This window comes from Sphaeramia orbicularis, chromosome 12 (assembly GCF_902148855.1).
Source record: "Sphaeramia orbicularis chromosome 12, fSphaOr1.1, whole genome shotgun sequence".
Taxonomy (NCBI): domain Eukaryota; kingdom Metazoa; phylum Chordata; class Actinopteri; order Kurtiformes; family Apogonidae; genus Sphaeramia; species Sphaeramia orbicularis.
The window spans coordinates 7,821,328-7,846,773 of NC_043968.1; the positions used below are offsets into that span (position 1 = coordinate 7,821,328).

The window sequence follows — 25,446 nt, forward strand, 5'->3', positions numbered from 1 at the left end:
AGAAAGAAGGAGGACACATAGAATAAAAACATTTTCTATTATGGACATTTTCTTGTGGCAAATAAATTCTCATGACTTTGAATAAACTAATTGGTCATACACTGTCTTTCAATCCCTGCCTCAAAATATTGTAAATTTGGCTTCCCCACCCTGTGTATATATATATATATATATATATATATATATATATATATATATATATATATATATATATATATATATATATATATATATATATATATACTTGATTTTTAATTGATTTTACATTTTTTTAACAGACAATAAAACAAAAAAGTAAAGACATACAAAACAAGAGATGTCAACAAGCACAGACGGGGCAGTATCAAAACTTGGGTCAGTGAGTCACACTGTTATCCCGTCATGATCAGAGGGTTCAGTTAGTTTGGGGACTGTCCTGTTTCAGTCCATGTCAGATCATTCACATATATTTTCATGTAGGGCTGTGTATCGGCAAGAATCTGGCGATACGATACAAATCACAATACTAGGATCACAATGCGATATATCACGATACTGTTAAAAAGGGCAATTTTTTGTTTTCTTTTTTTTAAGGTTATTTCCTGGAAAAATTGAATTACAGCAGAAATCTGCACAAATACTAAACACATTTTTATTTGATCCCAACAGGATCTAATGTTCTATCACAAAATGTTCCTGTGTTCAAACTGAAATTCTGTTTTACAGACATTCCAGTTTCAGATCCTGTTCAAATGTTCAGATTCTATTAGTTCACAACTAACATCAGAACAGGATTTGAGTTCAATCTTAACAAAGGAACGAACATTATTTAATAAAAGAGCGTTAAATAATAATAAAATAAAATATAAACAAAAAAGGAAAACAAAAATGAACCCCCACAATATCAGCATTTGAATAAATACCTAAAAAAATATCCATACAGTACTTTTTAATATCGATACAGTATTGTGAAATGAAATATCACGATATATGGCAGAACCGATATTTTCTTACACCCCTAATCTACACCTGGATTTACTGCCTCCGTCCATAATAATATACATTATATAGACTAAATGTCCTCTAAAATTAACTTTTATTTGCAACATAGTACAGCAAACTATTACATGATCAAAAACTAATTAATTTTAGCAAAAAATATGTTTCTGTTTTGAATGCCTGGAAATTTGTGATGTTTAAATGGGGTCACGAGCCAAAAAACGGTTGGAAACCACTGGATTAGAGTTTGGAAGTAACTTGGACAACATTGCTCTATTCTATTCTATTCTATTCTATTCTATTCTATTCTATTCTATTCTATTCTATCAGTTAAACCTTATGTGATCCAAAGTGGTCTGAGGTCAGGATCCTGGATCAGATGTGATCAGCGTCACATCATGAAGACCATAAAGCAGATGATTCAAAGGTGACTGAGCTGTTTTCAGTCGTGGCTTCTACTGAGGGTTCAGTCATTAATTATATACGATTCAGGCTATTTAAATAATTATCAGGAGGATTAAGAACCAACGGCAGGTTATTACCCCGTCTGTAATTGCATTAGAGAATGAAAACTGGCGGTTTACATTCTGCTAGTGCTTGTGGCCTCTTGGATACTCACATCATTTACAATTACAGAGGACAGGGACATGAGGTGGAAACCAATCTGATTATTATGCATCAACCAGTGCAACTTGGACTCATTTACATGCATTAATTAACATTTTAATACTTGGTCAGTCTTAAAAGTGCAATAATGATAATGTATAAAGCACAAAACAATGTACTTTAAACTGCATTCAGAGGTTGTTTGAGGATAAAGAGTCGATATGAGCCGAAAGGGAAAACTACAGTCAACAGTGAGATAAAAAAAAAGTGGACAAAAGTATGTGGACACGGTGAATTCAGGTGTTTCTTTTCTAACAGGGGGATATAAAAAACAAGTTAGTAAGTATAATTCTATATTGGGATTAGGGATGTAAACAATTAATAACCTATCAATTAACTGTCGATAGGATTGTGCTCGATTAAATTACACTGGGTTACAAAAAAATGTTTTTTGCAAGTTGTCTAAGTTTTTTCAACTGAATTAGGAGCATTTTGCACCGCTAAATCCAAAAATGACATCTGTTTTTCACAATCAGGTCAGGTTTTTTTGCTAATTTGATTTTGAAAATTTTGATCTTCTCACAAAATTGATTACATTTTTGTGACTTTATCAGTTGATTTTTTATATAGTTCTCACCCAAAATAGGTTTTAAGAGAAAAAAAATCATTTGATCACTTGATTCCTGTTAGGTACAATGGTGTATTCACCGCAGATGTAGCAGAATACGTCAGACTTATTTTTGCAAGATCTTCTAGTCGAAGCCATTTAATTCACCTGTAATATTAAAAAAAACATTAATCATAAATTGGCAAAAGTAAAATCTTCAAAACTCGTTTATTGCAAGAAATATGAAAGAATTTTGTATCATATGATGTGAAAATGCCCATAAATGTAAGCAAAAATGTTAAAAAGCCAATAAGTAGCATAGTTCAGAAAGTTGACCTGATTGAGCAAAATGAATGTGATTTTTGGATTCAGCACACCAAAATTATCCTAAATCAGCTCAAAAAACTTCAACAATAAATTTGTTGTTGACCAGTGTTATTAATTGTCGGTTAATTGCCCTTTTCCATGCAATGTAAGAACGGATAAGTTTTACTTAAAAAAAATCTGAGGTAACCTGTTGCCTTAAAAAACTGAAGTAATGAGTAATGAAAACTTGAGTGTATTAAACTGAAATGCTTGAGTTGAATGGAATTGCTATTTTAAGTCCAACACACTAAATGCCAAGTGAATTTAACTGAAAATTTGTTGCAGTGTCAATTGCTTTGTATAATAATTTGACTGAATATCATCAGGTAATTGGACTCAATTCCCAGTTGATTTAACTTAAAATCTTTTGTGATATTAATTGCCTTATAAAACTTTTCAACTTCATATATTGTAGCGTGGAAGGAAGTTAGCCATTATAATAAGCCAGTATTGGAAGTGATTTCAATTAGCAGGGTATTTTGCTCATACACAACCACATCTGATCAGTAAATCCATAGTTCTTCCTATGGCTCTGGCTCCTGGTGCAGCTGTACAAAAATACAAAAACAAACACAATAAACACTGACATACACACATTCAGTCCAAACGAACACTAACAGCACAACCCCACTGAACCCCTGCACAGAAAAACAACACATTTACAACAACAGGAACAATACCCACAATGCAATGCACAGATAAAAAGGTGTGGTCATGACTAAAACTGAGTGATTTAAATCCATTCAACTGAAACTGTTTCATACTTTCGACTATGTCTGAAAATTAGTAGAATATACTGAACATTTTATAGTAATGGAATAAAACTGAAATCATTTAAGTGCATTGGAATTAAAGCATTTCAGTAAATACAAAGTCTGGGCTTACAGTGTGGTGGGATTTGTGGTGTTGACAGTCACTGCCCAAACTAGGCTTCATCTTAAAAAGCGCTATGTAAGTATTATTATTATTATCATTATTATTATTATTATTATTATTATTATTATTATTGTCTCCGCTGATATGTGGCTCCATCATGTCAGTGATGCAGTCAGAAATGCCCATTTCTTCTAAACTGATCCATTTATTTTATTTTATTTCTCTGTTGAATTTCTTTAGTTCTGCTCCATAAATATCATTGTCTGAACTGTATCCAATGGTTCAATAATCAGTCATTAAGGAATATGACATGCTTTTTTAACAAAGTATATAAACAATATTTAGCTTCTATTCTTATTGACTGGATTGAAAGAGAAATTCAGGTTCTCAGGAAAAATCGCCATTTATCAATTAATCGATCGATAAGGTCAACCAACTAATAATTGATGGATTAATTGATAATTTGCATCCCTAATTGGGATGAATATCATTGCATTACTTAGTTTGGTTTAAATTGTTATCTTTACTTCCGAAATGCCTCCAAGAATGTTTTTTTTTTTTTATCCATGTTTCAGTTGCAGCTACACCCTTTCAGTCACTATTGTTCCAATTTTCCATGTAATTTGGAGTCTTATTGTTGATTATTTATGTATTTATTCTGAAAACTTTCAATAAACTCAATGAACTGAATTCACCTCTAACTTCTTCCTCCCTTTAGAAAAGTTTCCATAGACTCATGGCTTCCTCCTCTTCTCATATTAAATAAAATATTCATACCTACAATGACATCATGCTTTTCTATTTCTCCCATTTCATTTGGTGGAAATATGGTAATATTTTCTACCACGGAGATCTCTATTGGAAACAAATTCAGTGGATTTGTACGACATTTCACCTCAAAATAAACAGGTTTGTGGTCAAAATTGATCATGGTGCTAAAAGCCTGTAATAACATTTAGACTAAATTGGGAGGGTGTATAAATAACCGCAGTCAAGTATTAATGACCTCCACTGGGATTTGATTTCAGGGTTCTCGCCTGCTGGCAGATTACCCTGGGAGAATCCTAACGAGTAGTACCATAACTAGTACTCATACTGCAGTTAAGGTACTATATAGTAAAAATACCTGACCCACTTGAACTTAGAATAATATATGTACTAATTAGAAATGGGATAAGCTGGTGAAACTCTGACTTTTATGACATGAGGAGATAAAAAAAAGAGACAAAATAGGCCACAGTGAAATCTGGGTGTGAAAATGTCTCTTCATTTATATATGATGAGCAGCAGCGATCGATAGGCTTCACAACCTAAGATGTGGAGAAAATTGATTAGAAAAACATGGCTGATTAATCTTGTCATTAGTATTCCTCAGGTGAAACCTCACATCATGTTATCACAAGGTACAGAGATGTTCAGCTGTAGAGGATCAGGTCTGGAATGCAGATTCAGAGGAACTACAGAGACAGAAACACTCCAGAAATACTGGTTCTACACTACCCGGCCAAAAAATAAGGTCGCACACGTCATATTTGACTGCACCACCTTTGGTTTTTATTCCAAGAAACACTCAATGACACATCTTTTTGACCACATAATGTTTTTTTTCCAGAGGTACCTCTGGATTGGCAGACCGGGGTGATGGTTCCCCTTTTTAAGAAAGGGGACCGGAGGATGTGCTCCAACTATAGGGGGATCACACTCCTCAGCCTCCCGGGGAAAGTCTATTCCAGGGTACTGGAGAGGAGGATCCGACCGATAGTCGAACCTCGGATCCAGGAGGAACAATGCGGTTTTCGTCCTGGTCGTGGAACGCTGGACCAGCTCTATACTCTCCATCGGGTGCTCAAGGGTTCATGGGAGTTCGCCCAACCAGTCCACATGTGTTTTGTGGATCTGGAGAAGGCGTTCGACCGTGTCCCTCGTGGTATCTTGTGGGAGGTGCTTCGGGAGTATGGGGTCCGGGGCCCTTTGCTAAGGGCAGTCCGGCCCTTGTACGACCGAAGCAGGAGCCTGGTTCGCATTGCCGGCAGTAAGTCACACCTGTTCCAGGTGCATGTTGGACTCCGGCAGGGCTGCCCTTTGTCACCGGTTCTGTTCATTATTTTTATGGACAGAATTTCTAGGCGCAGCCGAGGGCCGGAGGGGGTCCGGTTTGGGGACCACAGGATTTCATCTCTGCTTTTTGCAGATGATGTTGTCCTGTTGGCCTCATTGAACCTGGACCTTCAGCGTGCCCTGGGGCGGTTTGCAGCCGAGTGTGAAGCGAGTGGGATGAGGATCAGCACCTCCAAATCCGAGGCCATGGTTCTCGACCGGAAAAAGGTGGTTTGCCCTCTCCGGGTCGGTGGGGAGTCTTTGCCCCAAGTGGAGGAGTTTAAGTATCTCGGGGTCTTGTTCACAGTGAGGGAAGGATGGAGCGTGAGATTGACAGATGGATCGGTGCAGCGTCTGCAGTGATGCAGTCGCTGTACCGGTCGGTTGTGGTGAAGAAGGAGCTGAGCCGAGAGGCGAAGCTCTCAATTTACCGGTCAATCTACGTTCCTACCCTCACCTATGGTCATGAGCTTTGGGTCATGACCGAAAGGACAAGATCCCGGATACAAGCGGTTGAAATGAGTTTCCTCCGCAGGGTGGCTGGGCGCACCCTTAGGGATAGGGTGAGGAGCTCAGTCACCAGGGAGGAGCTCGGAGTAGAGCCGCTGCTCCTCCGCGTCGAGAGGGGCCAGCTGAGGTGGATCAGGCATCTGTTTCGGATGCCTCCTGGACGCCTCCCTGGGGAGGTGTTCCGGGCATGTCCCACCGGGGGGAGACCTCGGGGAAGACCCAGGACACGTTGGAGAGACTATGTCTCTCGGCTGGCCTGGGAACGCCTCGGGATCCCCCCGGAAGAGCTGGAGGAGGAGTCTGGGGAGAGGGAAGTCTGGGCATCCCTGCTTAGACTGTTACCCCCGCGACCCGGCCCCGAATAAAGCGGAAGAGAATGGATGGATGGATGGATGTTTTTTTTTTTCCTTTTTTTTCTCCACATACCTTTTATTAATTTTTAAATTTACAACATTAAGAAACACAAACAGACAAAGGAAAAGACAGAAAGAGAAAAAAAAAAAAAACCCTGAAACTAAACAACGTTCACATTTGTCTTCTACATCTGGGTACACTGTAAAAAACAGAGCGTCAATTTAACTCTTAGAGAGTTGAATTTAAAGATGGGGTAGGAGAGGTTTTCCTGGAGCATGTTTTTGCTGGTGTCTGTCTGTCCGTGTGCAAGATAACTCAAAAAGTTATGGATGGATTTGGATGAAAATTTCAGGAAATGTTGATACTGGCACAAGGAACAAATGATTCAATTTTGGTGGTGATTGGGGGGGGGGCACTGATCTGCCTTGGTGGAGGTCTGCGCTCTCCAAGTGCTTTTCTAATTTACTATGTTCCTTAAAATCCCCTTCACACCCCAATTAAAACTAATTAAATGCTCTAACACAAAAATGTAAAAAATGTAGTCACCTGTGGAATGAACAGGACTGAAAAAACACCATCCAATCATTTCAAAAGGCCCATCGAAATAATTGAATGGTGATATGTCTGTCAAACTCAACCGTCATTTGTCCCTCCCCCCTCTGCTCGTACCCCTCTTCGTGCATGAATTGTGGATTCTCAGAGGTTTGGCACACTTTTTCAGGAAATGCAGCCAGAGCCAGAGCTTGGCTATATTAGCTGTATTAGGATGGAAAGTTCACCAGTAAACTGTTTTATCACAAACATAAATCAGTAGGAAATGTACCGTTAGTCAGACAGGTATGAACTGGGGCTGTTCTGTAAGAGCGGGGGGTTAGAGGAGTGAGAATGGGTGAATTGTTACTGTGCAGCGCTTGTGAACCCTCAAGAACAAGCATTGCATGTGCCAGTACTCTGGAGGCGTGGCTTCAGGGGGTGTCTGAAGAAAAGGGGGTTGGACTTTTGAATTGAGTATTTTTAAAATGTAATAATAATAACAAGAATGATTTAGATTCATACAGCACTTTTCTATGAACGCATGCTCAAAGCGTAAAGTGGATCCATTTTTCATTCGCTCTCACATTCTCCCTCTGGTGGTGGTAAACTACTTCTGTATCCACATTCATTCATTCATACACCAGTGTGAGTAGCAGCACTGGAGGCAAGGAGGGTGACGTGTCTTGCCCAAGGACACAACAGCACATGGACAGAACGAGATTCGAACTGCCAACCCTTCAGTTATTGGACGACCCGCTCTACCATCTGAGCCATGGCTGACCCAAAATGTAGTGTGCTTGAACCATTTTTCCAAGATCTCGTACCCCACCTTTAACTCTGTGTCAGATAACATTTGGTCCCACTCAGAATTAGAGTTACATTTACTCTATGGCCAGTGTCAAATTTTCAGAGTTAATTCTTCTCAATTCAGTGTCAAAATTAACAATGAACATATTTAACACTGTGATGTTTTCACACTGTTAGAGTAATATGATTACACCTCATAGAGCTATTTTTTTTTACTCCAAATTTAGTTTAAAAACGACTCTATAATGTTTTAATATTTATTTCAGATTTATTTCTCTGTCTCTACAGGTAACTTTGTGTCTGTAGCTGAAAGGTCACCAGTTTGTTCCCTCAGACATGCCTGGATTATGGCTCCAATCAGGACCATTCTAACCTTTACTGAGCTGGAAAAAGTAAAGTCACAAATGCCACTTTATTTCATTGTTGCTCATGCTGCTGCTCCATGCACCATCACTTTAACTGTAGTTTAGTTTAGCAAAAATGAAAGAAAAACACAAACAAAAGAAAGATAATAGAAAACTAATACAGTGCAGGAACAGGTAAAAAAGTCCAACAGGCTTATCTGACGCCTCCACTTCAAGAAAAGAAAAAGAAAAAAAAAAACATTTATATAATACAAATAACATATAGAACATATGAGCTTAATAGTCCATGGGCTGGACCAGATGTCGGTGCCACTCACGGTGGCAAAGGTTACTTATACTTTTTGAAAAGACACATGTCTGTAGTCCACATTTTAGTATGATAACCCTTCAGGAGTCACAGCTAAATTACTGTTCTCAACTGTTAAAATCACCCTCCCCCATTTAAAAAATGCATTTTTGACACTGGTGCATATCTTGTCTAAGCATATCATAGCTAAACTGTAGTTTAGTTTTGCACAAATAAAAGAAAAAAACCCAAAGATAATAGAAAACCAATACAGTGCAGGAAGAGGCAAAAAGTCTGATCTGGTTAGTTGGAGGTACAACAGGTTGTCCTTTATTGACCTTGAAAAATCACCAGTAGCAAAAATAAAACCTTAAAACCGTACTTGACTGATTTTTTTTTTAGCGTTTGGAATCACTTTAATTGCTTTGAAAAAAAATAGACCAATACCTTCACAGACTATGCCTGGTCTCTATGGGTAACTTTGTATATGGCTGAAAGGTCACTAGTAGAGGTAGACCGATATATCGGCCAGCCGATATATCGATTTTTTTCAATATCAGCCATTGGCCTTAACTTTTTTTTTGAAAGATGATATTTGATCAGTAGTAAAAATGTTATATCAGGCACATATGTGGGCAGCACTTGAAGTTCAATAAATGTTAAAAGAGTACAATGTGTATGTGTATTACTAATTTCATTCATATTGCTGCATAAAACTCTTAATTATGTAAGTGTTTCAATTGTATTTTACAGTCTGTGTGTTTTGAAAAATAAATAAATATCGGCCTTAAAAATCGGCTGTAGATATTGGCCATCAGCTGACAAATTTGAAAAAAAATCGACATCGGTCTTAGAAAAACCCATATTATTATTTTTTTCCCCTTTTTTTTTTTTCCTTTTTTAAATATATATACTTCAAATAATAATAATAATAAAAAAAGAAAAACCCATATTGGTCGACCTCTAGTCACTAGTTTGTTCCCTCAGACATGCCTGGATTATGGCTCAAATCAGCACCATTCTAACCTTTACTGAGCTGGAAAAAGTCATCTATTAACAAGAATACACAAAAGAGAATAAACTAAAAACAACAGGATCAACTCATGTTATGCTCTGCACAATCGCAAAAGCAAAACCACAGTTGGAAGCAACAAAAAAAGAGGCGACAACATGACAACATGAAGATGGAAGACTGTGTTCAGCACCATGGACAGCTCACAAAGGTCATGGTTTAATCAATCTGTCACGGATCACACAGGTATCACTACTTTTATGATCTGGAACGATGATGGTACAACAGGTTTGTCCTTTACTGACCCTGAAAAATCCCCATTAGCAAAAATAAACCCTTAAAATCGCACTTGAAACACAGTGAATCAATGAAAGAGGCGACAAACAGGTGTAATCAGTCCTCATCTCCAGGCTTTAGTCCGAGGCCTTCAGTGGCTGGATTTAGGATTAATTCACAAACAGGGGATTGCCTGATGGCTGAGCCCTGAACAAAGTGAATTACAAAAGTCCACATGAGAACAGATAAAACCGTGGATGACTTTTTTAAGATCTGTCAAGGTTAGAAAGGACTTAATCTGAGCCGTAATCCACGGCTGAGTGAGGGAACGAACTGGTGACCTTTCAACCTTTCAACTGCAGACACACAATTACAGCTGCGTCTAGACACCTGCTGCTTTTATTTGTGGGTATTTGTCCTTATATGAGCAGATATAAGGTCATATAAGGTGCTGATTCTGAAAATTATAAAGTCAGAAAGAGGTTGAAGTAGAGGTGAGAGGTGAGTAGTTCAGGGACATCCGTATAACAGAGAATCACGGGACACTTACGCAAAACCATGAGGATCTTAAAGGGTTAACATGAGTTTTTGTGCTGGTTTTACCACCTGAGGAAGTCCTGCTTAGCAATCAATATCCATTTAAGTGGGTGCTATATTTAGGATATTTTTACTGATTTTTCCTGCTGTGGTATAATCTTTTCCCAAGGGAAACTGAAGCCTTGAAGCATCTTAAACGCACCAGACAAAAAAAGAGCTGTAATGCAGCCTGTGTTTTTGTCGCTGCAGTGTTTTAATATGTTCTTTTTTATTTGTTCTGGTTTTATGAAGGGAAAATCGTTGCCTTTACATGAGTCCAGTGGTTTGTGATGAAGTGACAGAATAACTTTAGTTCAGCCCAGTGGAAAATAAGGGAGGTTTGTCAGAATTTAGACTGAACTCGTCTAATTAGAAGCTTTAACACTGATTTTTTCCACACACAGAGTTATTCTAAACCAGTGGTTTCCAACCTTTTTTGGCATGTGACCCCATTTTAACATCACAAATTTCTGGCGACCCCACACATTCAAAACGGAGACTTTTTTTTGTTAAAATTAATTTGTTTTTGATCATGTAATAGTTTGCTATACTATGTTGCAAATAATTGTTAATTGTAGATGACATTTATTCTATATAATGTATATTATTATGGACAGAGGCAGTAAATCCAGGTGTAGATTACTGCACAAAGAGAGAATTGGATTTTCCTTGGTCAGGATCTGTCCAGTCAGTCCAGCTGTGATTTACAAAGAGGACAGTTAATACTGAACAAACAAGAACTGGAACTATGAATTATGAAAGAGCTGCAGCATCTGAAACTGACCACAATGAACATTTGACAGATAAACAGAACCACAGTGCTGCAGTTTCACAACCACAGTTTGTCATTTATGTTTTGTGATTGTCTCTCTCAACTCACCATATATTTTTTATTAGAGAGTTGTTTAAATATTTTATTTTTATCAATTACTAGAAATTTCAGGCGACCCCATTTGAATTCCAGGCAACCCCACATGGGGTCCTGACCCCAAGGTTGAAAAACACTGATCTAAATGATCAACTCCTATTCGTTACAAATATTAAAGGCTAAAGAAGATTTGAGAAGAGGAAAGTTACCAGCAGTGTTACCAGCAGTACAGTGTTTCATCACAGTCAGTCACATGATTCCATTTCCAGCAAAAGCACATGGTTTAGTGTCTGTAGATCCACTGTCATCTGTATGTTGTAAAGCAAGGGTGTCAAACTCATTTTAGTTCAGGTCCACATTCAGCCTATTATGGTATAAAGTGGGCCGGACTAGTAAAATAATATAAAAAATAGGATAAGAACTTTTGAGTGAAAGAAAAGTAAATTCCATAATGAAAATGTTTACATCTACGAATTGTACTTGAACATAACATAAACAAATATGAACAACCTGAAAATTTGTTAGTAAAATAAGTGCAATGTTAACATTATTACACCGTAGTTGATCATTTATACATGTGAATCACAACTTACAGATCACAGTGGATCTACAAATACACCACACATTAAATAACAGGCAGAATATTATTAAAATTCCACATACTTCTCTTTAAACATTTCAGATATTCACACTTTTTGTAAAAGGCTAGTCTGTAAATGTAAATATTTTTGTGTAATTTTACTTTTTTTTTTTTACTCTAAAACAAAGAGACAAATTTATAGTTTTCATTAATTATCGGTTACTATGATAGTATTTTACTGGTCTGATCCACTTTAGACTGAAATGACCTGAAATGATTCTAACATCTTTGATCGTTAATATCTTCAGTGTAATTTTTGCATTTCACAAATTCATCCCAGGGGCCGGACTGGACCCTTTGGTGGGCCGAATTTGGCCCCCGGGCCGCATGTTTGACACCTGTGTTGTAAAGGGACTGGCAGAACGCTAACAGATGGACAGCCTTACAACATTTGTGTTTGCCCTTTCACAAATATTTATGGTAGAAAGATGAATTTTACCTCATTTTGCAGCGAATAATGACCACCTTCAGATGTGTGATTGAAAAAAATGTTTTAACCTACACTACAAACAAAAAGTTAAGGATATTTAATTTTTTGTCTTTTTTAGGGGAGTCATTTTTGCCATTTGTAAATAAAACTATGTCTGGTCATCAAAAAAACGTATTTCAATTCAACTCACACACAAAAAAGTAAAAAGCGCTGTGCAAGAATCCCAACTGAAAAAAATAGCCCAAAAGTTTAAAATATCCTTAACTTTTTGTTTGTAGTGTAAGTTTTTTTATGTGCCAATTATGTCTTGGCTTGTCAGAAACTGTGTTATGCTGCTTTTCTTGCCCAGGTCACTCTTGAAAAAGACATTTGCAATCTCAATGACACTTTTTTTAACCTGGTTAGACAAAGGATATATATATAGTTAAACAGTTGTCATATAGGAAAAGAAGCTTTAACTGTACCGTTGCTGCATACTGTGAAATTTTGTACATAAAAAGAAATTATTTTATCATTTTTTATTTCTTTTGCATATTTTACGGTAGTTTAATTCAAACGTATTTACCTTTTACACATTTTATCATTTTATCTTCTATGCTACAGAACAGAGACCTGGGTTCGATCATGTACCATTGATCGAATGACAATAAAGCAGAGTCTGAGTCTGTGAAAAAGTTGTCTGTTAATAAGAATAAACAAAAGAAAATAAAGTAAAAACAACAGGATCAGCACATGTTAGACTGCTGTGCACAATCACAAATGCAAAACCACAGTTGGAAGCAAGGTTATAATCGTTAACGAAAACTAACGAAATGACGAAAACTAGAATTGAAAAAACATTTTCATTAACTGAAATAAATAAAAACTATAATTAAAAGAAAAAAATGATAACTAACTGAAACTGTATTGTATGCTTATAAAGCTAACTAAAACATATAAAAATTATGGATAAAATTCCCTTCGTTTTCGTCTTTGTCAATGTCGGATTGATACGAAAGCAATTTGTTTTTCTCTAGCAATTTTAGCTGCTGGCAACATATGATATTTAACGGTCTGTCACTTCTCATCACTTGTCGTTTTGAGTCGTCTTCGTGTTCCCACTCTATCTGGAAACATGGAGACTGAAGTTGGGAGAAAGCAGCAGAGTCCTGTCTGGGATTTATTTGAATACGACGACAGAGAAGAAGAGAAAAGATACGACAAAACTAAAATTAAACTAAAACTAAGCATTTAGAAAAAAATGAAAACTAATAAAAACTAGAAAATTTGCTCTAAAAACAAATTAAAACTAACTGAATTAGAGGAAAAAAATGTCAAAACTAAATAAAACTAAACTACAATGAAAAATCCAAAACTATTAGAACCTTGGTTGGAAGCAACAGAAAAGGAGGCGACAACATCACAACATGGAGCTGAAAGACTGTGTTCAGCACCACGGACAGCTCTCAGTGCTCATAAAACATAAAGGTCGCTGTTTAATCAATCTTTCACTGATCACAAATCAGCTGTATTCCTCCATCACCTCATTTACTAATAGGCTTTCTTTCCCCTCAGATGCAGGGACAATGAAATGATCAAATGCACAAAGCTAGAATGGCCTCAGGCTCCTTTCTCAGTTCACTGCTGCAGAGCAAATAGGCCAAACGCCACCAGCTTCCACACAAACACACCTGCTCCATGGTTACCAGCTGCTGTGTAGGTGTCTGGTTACCTGCATGCTTCCTAGAGCTACTACTATTATGGTCTACAGCCATTATTCCAAAGCAGGGGAATCTGTGGAAACCCTTTTAAAACCACATGTTGCAGCTGATCGTCTTGAATATGTAGAAGCTGTGAAGAAGGGCTGTCAAACTCACTTTAGTTCAGTTCCACATTCAGCCTAATATGATCCAAAGTGGGCCGGACCAGTAAAATAATAATTTAAATACTAGGATAATAACTTCTGAGTGAAAAAAGTAAAATTTCGTAATGAAAATGTTTACATCTACGAATTGTACTCGAACATAACATGAACAAATATGAACAACCTCAAAATTCTTAAGTAAAATAAGTGTGATGTTAACAATATTATGCCTTAGTTTATCATTTATACATGTGAATCACAACTTACAGATCACAGTGTATCTACAAATACACAAAACATTAAATAACAGGCAGAATATTATTAAAATTCCACATACTTCTGTTAAGACATTTCAGGTTAATCACTTTTTTTTGTATGGGTCTGTCAGGTCCAGTGTGGTCTCCAGGGTCTGTCAGGTCCAATGTGGTCTCCAGGGTCTGCAAGGTCCAGTGTGGTCTCCAGGGTCTGTAAGGTCCAATGTGGTCTCCAGGGTCTGTCAGGTCCAGTGTGGTCTCCAGGGTCTGTCAGGTCCAGTGTGGTCTCCAGGGTCTGTCAGGTCCAATGTGGTCTCCAGGGTCTGTCAGGTCCAATGTGGTCTCCAGGGTCTGTCAGGTCCAGTGTGGTCTCCAGGGTCTGTCAGGTCCAATGTGGTCTCCAGGGTCTGTAAGGTCCAATGTGGTCTCCAGGGTCTGTCAGGTCCAATGTGGTCTCCAGGGTCTGTCAGGTCCAATGTGGTCTCCAGGGTCTGTCAGGTCCAATGTGGTCTCCAGGGTCTGTCAGGTCCAATGTGGTCTCCAGGGTCTGTCAGGTCCAGTGTGGTCTCCAGGGTCTGTCAGGTCCAGTGTGGTCTCCAGGGTCTGTCAGGTCCAGTGTGGTCTCCAGGGTCTGTCAGGTCCAATGTGGTCTCCAGGGTCTGTCAGGTCCAGTGTGGTCTCCAGGGTCTGTCAGGTCCAATGTGGTCTCCAGGGTCTGTCAGGTCCAATGTGGTCTCCAGGGTCTGTCAGGTCCAGTGTGGTCTCCAGGGTCTGTCAGGTCCAGTGTGGTCTCCAGGGTCTGTCAGGTCCAATGTGGTCTCCAGGGTCTGTCAGGTCCAATGTGGTCTCCAGGGTCTGTCAGGTCTAGTGTGGTCTCCAGGGTCTGTCAGGTCCAGTGTGGTCTCCAGGGTCTGTCAGGTCCAATGTGGTCTCCAGGGTCTGTCAGGTCCAGTGTGGTCTCCAGGGTCTGTCAGGTCCAGTGTGGTCTCCAGGGTCTGTCAGGTCCAATGTGGTCTCCAGGGTCTGTCAGGTCCAATGTGGTCTCCAGGGTCTGTCAGGTCCAATGTGGTCTCCAGGGTCTGTAAGGTCCAATGTGGTCTCCAGGGTCTGTCAGGTCCAATGTGGTCTCCAGGGTCTGTCAGGTCCAGTGTCTTTTTAAATGATCTTGCTAACAGACAAACAAACAGATAAAACAAAAAGACACTGGAAGACAGAACCAAGACCACACAATTCTCAAACTGGGTTCAACGCCAAGGAATAAAGGTGACCTTTAAGCCTGGACTTAAAAGCTTCCAGAGAAGGAGTCATTTTGACATGGGTGGGTGTCATGACCCCTCCCTCGTGGTCATGTGGGCTGTTTGTCTGTCCCTATCAAGGTTCTAATAGTTTGAGATTTTTAATTATAGTTTAGTTTTATTTAGTTTGGACTTTTTTTTCTCTAATTCAGTTAGTTTTAATTCGTTGTTAGAGCAGGTTTGCTAGTTTTTATTAGTTTTCATTTTTTCTGAATGGTTACTTTTAGTTTAGTTTAGTTTTAGTATTAGTTTCAGTTTTTTCATATATTTTATCTTTCATCCTATTCAAAGAAATTAGTGAGGTTACCGTGGACACTTTATTTGGGGGTGGGGTCAGGACTGAGCACAGACACAAACATATGTACAGTACCATGGATACATTCCCTATCGCAGGTTGAAAAAAACCTGAAAAAACTGAAATTTAAATTAAAAAACATAAGAAAATTTAGTGCAATTTTAACAATATTATTCCTCTACTTATCATTTCTCCATGTGCATTATGGATCAGATCTACAAAGACACTAAACACTGAGGAACAGGCAGAAAATTTTTTAAAATTGTGCTGAATTTTCTTTAGACATTTCAGGTTCTTCATATTTGTTCAGGTTATTCACATTTTAGTGTTACAGGATAGTTTGTAAATGTAAATATTTTCATAATTTAATGTTATTTTTTGCACTAAAACAACTAAAGAAAAAAAATTAAGTTGTTAATTCTAGAATTTTTTTTTGGCTTAATTCAAGATTTTTTTTTACTTAATTGAAGATTTTTTTTTTTTTTTGCTTAATTCAAGATTTTTTACTTAATTTGAGATTTTTTTTGGCTTAATTTATTTATTTTTTTTACTTAATTGAAGATTTTTTTTTGTTGCTTAATTCAAGATTTTTTCCTTAATTCAAGCTAATTTTTTTTTTTTTTTTTTTTTTTTTTTGCTTAATTCAATTCAAGACTATGGAATTTTTGCACTTGGCAAAAACATCCCAGGGACTGAACTGGACCCTTTGGCCCCCAGGCTGCATGTTTGGCACCCCTGCTCTAACATGTTAGTGCAGATCATCATGGTTTGAAGGCCAGTGTATGGGATGATGCATGTGCGTCCACTGTGTCAGCTGATATGGAACGAAAACAACAAAACCCATAAGTATACAGGAGAACAGCTGGAGAACTGCTGTCCACTGAAGTGACCCCTGTGCATGAAAGGGTTAATGCACACTTTGTTGTCGGCGTCCTTTTGTCATGCCTGGAGCCGGGTCATGACATGGGTAACTCATTCCAAAGTTCAGGTGCCGACACAGAGAAAGCTCGGTCACCTCTAGTTTTCAACCTCGTTTTCGACATGACAAGTAGAAACTGATGAGCGGACCTCAGCGCCCTAGAGGGAGAACACCACTGTACGAGGTCAGAGATGCAGCGTCTGCAGTGATGTGGTCGTATCGGTCTGTCGTGGTGAAGACGGAGCTGAGCCCAAAGGTGAAGCTCTCCATTTACTGGTCAGTCTCCGTTCCTACTCTCACCTCTGGTCATGAGCTTCGGGTCAGGACCGAAAAGACAAGACGCTCGGAAGGCAGTACATTAATGGTCCTTGTCTTTCTTTCTGTTTTTTTCCCCCCTTTTTTTAAAAATTCATTTATTTATTCCATTTTTTTGTCTTGTTTTGTTTTGTCTTGATTGTTGGGAGTCTGATGTTTGTTTCCTGTGTTGAAAAACGTTGTCTTCAATTGAACAAATATTGTAGATTTTCCTTCACACCAGAAGAATCAATAAACATATTTGATTTAAAAAAAAAAAAAAAAAAAGGACAACATCCCGGACACAAGCGGTTGAAATCTTCCTCACTCCTTCTCGTTCTATCTTTTCTATCTTATTCTTGCTCGAGGAAAGTTAGTGTATTTTTAGAATGTAAGTATTTTATAGTATTTTGTATTTTGTAAGTATTATGTATTTGGCGGAAGCCGTTCAATCTGAGCAGACTTTTCTATATCTGTCATGTTTAACCGTTTTCTTCCAGTACATTAGGACTTTATAATCTAAGTGATGTTTGTTATGTTAGTCGTTTGTAAGTAAGTAAGTAAGTAAAGCTTTATTTATATAGCACTTTTTAAAACAACATGCTACAAAGTGCTTGTCCAGGACAACAGATGGAAATTAGCTCCTCTGCTAAATCTGGTGCATGCATCTTGTTCTTTGTAACTAATGCCCATACACACTGTTAAAAAGAGGTATAAAGAATTGTTTCTAAATAGGTATAGGAAACAGGAAGGATAAAAATAGTATTGTTGCAAAGTTCAGGTGTGGTTTCTTAGAATTTTAGAGAGAGTAATTTGAATTTCAGAGATTTTGATATGTGTGAGAGGATTAGAGTGGGGACAGATGTGAAGTCTAAATGAACTGGGACTGTGGGTGTAAAATTATGGAATGGGCCTTATTATGCATTTAAGTTATCCACTCCTTTGGTGAAGTTTAAAAAAAAAAAAAAAAGTACTTTAATTTTAAATTATTCAGAAATATTGAATTGTGATGGTAGATGTGTTTTTGTTGTTGACTTTTTTTTTTTTTTTTTAATTTGTTATTATTATGGTGTAAATACTCGATGCTGTAAACATTTAAGTTGACGTAAGCAGTGTATTAGTTGAAAAGGATAGGCAAAAAAAATAAGCTTTTGCTTCTAGCCTATTCCTTTTTTGGTTTTTATGTTTATTACAATTGATGTACTAGTGCAATGACTGATGTAAAACCAAAAATTCATTCATTCATTCATTCATTCATTCATTCATTCACTGTCCTGTAACTGAAAGACAAATAAATACAAATAAATACAAAAATGAGTTTCCTCCGTAGTTTGTTCCATGTACTGAGGTACCAAGCCATTAAGGGATTTAAAAACAAATAGTGAAATTTCAAAAGTTGTCCTAAAATCAACAGGCAGCCAATGAAGAGAACAGGTTTTTCTTGTACTTTTTATATATGCTTCCTATGTTTTTTGTTTTTTGTTTTTTTTTTCCCCCACTTATGGGCAAGGAACCAAATATGGTAACTTCATTAACCTTGATTTTCTACTTTTCTAATAAAATATTTTGAAAAATTTCAGAAAAGTAATGTCTTATGAATGACAATAGCACACTATAGTTGAAATTTTGAATTCCAGAGTATTTCTGTGGTTGTCCTATAAAGAGTTAAAGGTGTGTTTAAGCTGTCACAAACAACCGACTGGAATATATGCATCTCACTCAAAGGAATTCAACTGGATTGTTTTGTTCGTAATAATCCCACTCAGTGTCATAATAACACATACATGAAAGGGTTAATGTACACACGTTTTCTAAAACTGGGTTATTCTTGATTGAAACACAGGGTTGATTATCATTAATGTTAATATTTTATCTCCTTTGTGTAACAGTTAAAGTTAGAATGAATGACACTGATAGAATTTGATGAACCTTTATTAACAGATTTAAGGCTAATGAATCTAGGGTAGCTGTGTTAAAATTACGCTGTAAAAAAACAATCTGTAATTTAACAGATTTTTTTACCGTTTATTTTACAGATTTTTTTAAATGTATTTTTAAGATACAGGAAAATATCAATGAAATTACATAAATAGACTGATTTTACACGTCAAATATAAAATAACATGAAAAAATTGTAACTGTGAATAACCATAAAATTTTCATTTTTTAAAAGATTTTTTTCTTTTTTCACAGATACAAAATACAGTTAAAATACATTCGCAAATGTATCGTAATTTCACAAATATTTATTTTCTATTTATGAGATTAAACTGTTAATTTAAAGTTTAATACTGCAAAAAAAAAAAAAAAAAAACGAGATAAAATTACTGACAATTAACTGCAGAAGTATTTATTCTGTAAGTTTAACCAGACTTGTTTGTTAACTGATAAATATCTTGTGTAATTACAAGAGGTCTCACAACAAAAATGTTGAATAAATGTGTTTTTGTGAATGTAGAACATGTAAGCCCTATTATTTGTTTTATAACAATGTTCATCCACATTTATAAGTAATTTGATTGTTTTAATACATGTAAATATTCTTTATTAAACATTAAAAAAGTCAAAAATATACAAAATCTCATGTAAAGTTAGGACAAAAAACTGTATTTTAATTGTGGAAAATGACCGTATTTTTATGAGATGGTTATTTTCTGTTATTTAACAGTATTTTTTTGGCACCTCAGCTGCCGGAATAATACCTTTTTTTTTTTTTAATGTTTTTTTTTTTCTTTTACAGTAGGAAATGCCAAAATATAACAAGTTTTTCCAGCCATTATAAAAGTACCTCAGCCAAATGGAAGTAAAAATCAATCTGAAGTCTGAAAAAACTTTTTACAGTGTTTTTAAGATGGATTGAGTTTGTGTTTTCCAATCTATTCACTGTAAGCCAACAAACATAAGAAAATATAGCTGTAAAAATAGTCACACTAGACATTTTGACATTATTCTTCGTGTTGAAAACAGTCCACAGAGTCTGTTAAAAGGTGCTGGAGCCGGTCTAATTGGACTCAGAGGAACATTAGACTAAAAAATCCCCACTGCTTTACAGTAGAAACACATTACACACTGATAAATAACCAGCTTCTATTCAGCAAAATGCATTCACTGAGGTCAACGCTATCCACTGAGGCCAAACACACGCTTAATATCAGCTCATAATGCACAGGAGAGGACGTGGCCGCTGCTAATGTCTCCCATGATGCTTTGCTGAACTGCTGCAGGTTATAGGTTTTTATGCAGGAATTAATTTAAGGACTACACACGCATGGAACAAACACAGTGGTCTACATGTAAAATACTTCCAGAACAAAAGTAGTGAAATGTGACCATGTGTGAGTCACTGATGAAGACAAATCCAGTCAGAGATGCAGTTTGGCTGAAGTTTTCCAGATACAGTCTGGGGTCGAAATGTGAGATTGGAGAATTAATGAGAGAAGGAGTTTAACTCCAAAGAAATATTAGTGTCAGAGCCACAGATCCACTTCAAAACCCTGTCTGCACATGAAAATACATTCACTTTACAGGTTCTGTCTAGTGCAGGGGTTCCCAAAAGTGGGGTACGTGTACCCCCAGGGGTACTCGGAAGAAGCCCAGGGGGTAAAGATACATTTAATAAGTAATTATGTAACAAATACAACATATACAATGAGAATTAATGCTGCAATATAAAACAATAAATATATTCAGATAATAGTTTTATTGTCTGTCATCTTGTTTGAGCTTTAATAACATTTTAAGAACATTTCTGTTCTAAAGGATTCAAAATGAGTTTATTTGACTAGATAAGGAATTATTTTTGTTGATGAAAGGTTCATTTATTAATTAATGACCAATCTATTCATTTTTCAAGGGGACACTTTTCAGTTTATATTTTGCACACAAAATTTGCTTTAAAAATACTTTATATATATATATATATATGTTACAATAAATACATGCTGTTTGTTTACAAAGTTTCAAAAATACAAACAGACACCTTTGGCACAGGAACAAATTTTGCCCAAAATCCAAAACGCTGAAGTGAGAGTTAAAGGGTACTTGGCTAAAAAGTATATTTCAGGGGGTACTCTACTGTAAAAAGTTTGAGAACCACTGATCTAGTGGAAGATTTCTAAATCTACTGTATAAATGTATATAAACCAATGTATTGTGTCATAAAACTTTATCAATTACTTTGAAAACATCAGCAAAGGAGCACTTTGGTCATTTGTTTTCCAATTCATCTGATTAAAATATGTAAAAAAAATATGTAACATTTAGCACATTTAGGATAAGATAAGATAAGATAAGTTTATTGTCCCCAGGGGAAACTTTGTTGTGGGCAATAGTGCAAGAGGACTGTAACACCATTCTAAAAAAGACGTCCCAGTGTAGACACATGACAACAATAAATAACACTAATCATACTATGACATGACATCCTGAACCAGGAGACAGACTACACCAACCGATAAATAAATAAATAAAACTAGTGTACAACCCTAAATCCAAACCAAAACATGGAAGAACACCACAAGAACTAAGAGCCAATGCGATTCAAATATCAATAGAAGCTGAGACCCGCCATCAGTAAATTCAGATAAAATGCAGTAAAACTAAATGAATACCCAGCCTTTGAGCCTCTGAAGCGGATCTTTTTCCAAACCAAAACAAACTGAACTTACCTTCACTGCCTCCGCGTGCGTGACTTTGTCGAACACTTTGTCGTTGACTTTCATGATCTGGTCCCCCACCCGCAGACCCTCCTTCTCCGCCAGGCTCCCGGGCTCCACCAGGGACACGTAGATGCCCACCCCGTGCTCGGAGCCTCCTCGGATGCTGAAGCCCAGGCCCTCGTGGCTCTTGTGCCTCTTCATGGACACCTGCCGGAGCTCCCCCGGGGGCTCGTGGATGAAGTTCTTCCCCAGCAGCGGCACCAGGGGAGCTGTCCCGTCGCTGCTGGTGCTGAAACTGTCCGGAGAACCGCGCAGAGCCACCTGGAACTCCGGCGGGTTGTTGGGCGACAGATGCGCCGGGGGGGTCGGGCTGGAGCCGGGGTAGTCACCCGGCGGTGGCGGCGGCGCTGCTGCCGGGGGGTCGGCGTTCCCGTTGCTTGCCACTAAATCCGATTTGAGATAGAGGCCCTCGGAGGTGTACTGCTCGAACAGGAGCTGGTCGGAGCGGGGGATGACCAGCCGCAGCATGGGCAGAAGTTGCCTCTTACTGGGGGCGTTGAGGATGACATTGAGGGTCTGGACCAGGTCGTACACGTTGCGTTTGGAGTGGTAGACGTTCAGACAGTGGATGAACTGCTCCCTCTCGTAGTCGTTGAGCAGCAGGTTGAGCGCGTTGTGGAGCTTTTTCACATTCACCGACAGCGTCCGCGCACTGGAGGCCACCGAGTTGGCCGACGAGCTGAGCGACATGCGCTCCAGGTCCGTGCTGCTCATCCTGGCGAGGTGGACCGGGACACGGCGCCGCAGCGGGGCAGGGTTAGAGAGCGGGCACCGCGCACACGGACCCGGGCTTCTGGAGGACGCGCGGATCCATAGCCGTCTGCGTCTGAAGGATCATCCACGGACACGAGTGGGGGGGGTGGGGGGTGGGGGGGGGACGCAGCTTTGACGCGCGGTTCAGTCCAACTCCTTCAGCTCCACAGATGACACCTTCAGTCCGCACCGGGCATTATTTACAAACCTGGACCCAAGCAACTTTTTCCTTTAACAGTCGCAGGGGAACTCGGCTCCGTGTCCGGGTTTTACTGATCCACGCAGGATCCCAGCCTGCCGTGTCATTAGCTGCGGTCTTATTTTCCAGGAGGTCAGGTGGCCGCCGATTCTCCGGTGTCCGCTTCACCGTCTCCAGCTCCACAACTTGACGCAAAAAAAAAACAACCACCCCACAGCTGAAAACTACCGGAACCGGTCCTCCGTGGGACTAACACGGTCTCTGTGGAAGAAAAGCGACACGGAAAAGTAGTTTGTGCCGTTTGTGCGCTGCGTCCAGAGGAGTTGAGCAGAGTAGATCCCTGTTTGGTTCCACTGAGTCCAAAATCCACAAGAATATCTGCACATTAAACCCGGTGGTGCTCGGTCCCGGTCCGGGGGGTCGGTGTGGTGGTCCTGGCTCCGGTTGTGGTTCCCGGTCCCGCTGGTGACCCGCCGCCTCCCAGACGGTCCAACAGCGACTGAGCGGAGTGTGGCGGATCCGGTGCCTCTGCGCGTCCTCTGTCAGGAAATGACGCAGCCGAGCTGTTTATAAGCGGCACCGCAGCCAATAAGTCACACAAGTGGACTGAGAGCCAATTAGCCCCAGACTGACACCGTTCTCTGCTCCTCACTGGAAACCTGTCAAATAGAAGGGCGTTCAAATGTAAATGCTGGAATATAAGTGTATAACCTCCTCTAATAAACACCCACTGGAGCAGAGGAGTCTGTTCCTCAGGTAGAATTTAACCCATACACACCCAGTGGTTCTTCAGTGGCAGTTGCAAAACAGATACTTTTTCTCTATATTTAGCTTTTTTAAAGGGATTTATCACCATTTATTATATTATCCTTTGTATTTAGCTTTTTTCTCCAGTGAATATCATGTATTTTCCTGTATTTAACCCTTTCATGCATGGATTATAAGAACCTTAATCAAAATGTATTTTCTTGAGTGTTTTTATTCCACTTTAGGTATGAAAAAAACAATGCGATTGAAAATTTTGTTATGAATCTATTTTTCATGGAGTTCCAAAAATGTCCACTCAGTTTGACACCATGCATTTAATTTTTGAAGCAAAGAAGCATGTATTTACTGATAGATCATGTGAAAACTATGAAATAATAACACTTTTAATGCAGCTAATCTGATGTTTTCTCACATTTTAACATACTCTAATACTAGTTATTACTCATTTCATGGAGATAATAAAAAAAAAAAAAAAAAAAAAAAACTTTATGTAAAAAAAACAAAACTGTTTAATAATAATGACAAACAATTGATTTACACTCAAACATGTTACTGCAGGTCAGGTTTATCAAGAACAGCAAAGTTACTGTAATAGTGTGAATGTCAGTGTATGGGATGATGCATAAGTGTCCACTGTGTTGGCTGATATGAAACTAAAACAACAAAACCCATGAATATATAAGACAACAGCTGTAGAATAGCTGTCCACTGTAGTGACCACTGTGCATGAAAGGGTTAATTCACTGATCATGTAGATGTTCATAAAAAGCTCAGATTAAAGTCGATGGTTATTATATCAAAAACAGAGAAAACTGAAGAAAATGTGACTTTTTCAGCTAAATCTATAACTAAACATAAAACATGTGTCTCCATCCACTGTCATTGATCCAACTCCATGGATCAATGCTGTAGTACAAGGGTGTCAAACTCATTTTAGTTCAGGTCCACATTCAGCTAAATCTGATCTGAAGTGGGCCGAACCAGTAAAATAATAACAGAATAATATATAAATAATGTCAACTCCAAACTTTTCTCTATATTTTACAGTGAAAAAAGTCAAATTAAACAATGAAAATGTTTACATCTACAAAGTGTCCTTTCAAACAATGGGAATTACTTGAAAAAACTGAAAGAATAAGAGTAACTTGAACAAATTTGTGCCTCAGTTTATCATTTCCACATGTTCATTATAACTTACAGATCACAGTGGATCTGCAAACACACACAACATTTAGTATCAGGCTTAATGTTGTTAAAATTGCACTTATTTTCCTTATGACATTTCAGGTTTTCCACATTTGTTCAGATTATTCACATTTTTGATGAAATTATACTTTAGTGTAAATACATGAAAATATTTACATTTACAAAGAGAAAAATGTGGAGTTGTGAGTATTTATAGATTATTATGATAGAACTTTACTGGTCTGACCCACTGGAGATTGAATTGGTCTGCATGTGGAACCTGAACTAAAATGATTGTTAATTTCTAAAAATCTATCTTTGCATTTCACAAATTCATCCCAAGGGCTGGACTGGACCCTTTGGCGGGCCGGATTTGGCCTCCGGGCCGCATGTTTGACACCTGTGATGTAGATGTTTATAAAAGCTCAGATTAAAATTGAGGGTTATTATATCAAAAACAGAAAAAACTGAAGAAAATGTGACTTTTTCAGCTCAGTCTATAATTAACTAAACATAAAACATGTGTCTCCATCCACTGTCATTGATCCAACTCCAAAGACCAATGCTGTAGAACAGGGGTGACACACACACACACACACACACACACGTATGTGTATATATATATATATATATATATATATATATATATATATATATATATATATATGAGAGAGAGAGAGACCAAATATACAGATTAAAACACTCTATTAAGACTCAAAATTAGAACAGCAATTT

General features: G+C 37.9%; 1 protein-coding gene across 1 annotated transcript in view; it reads right to left on the reverse strand.

Annotated features, from left to right (window-relative positions):
- whrna (whirlin a) overlaps nt 1–23,384 on the reverse strand; it is a 585,387-nt gene extending 562,003 nt beyond the window's left edge. The window contains 1 exon segment of the mRNA XM_030149708.1: nt 21,756–23,384. Within this exon segment, the coding sequence (XP_030005568.1) occupies nt 21,756–22,520 (765 nt within the window). The 5' untranslated portion in view covers nt 22,521–23,384.
- Nucleotides 23,385–25,446: the final 2,062 nt, after the last annotated feature.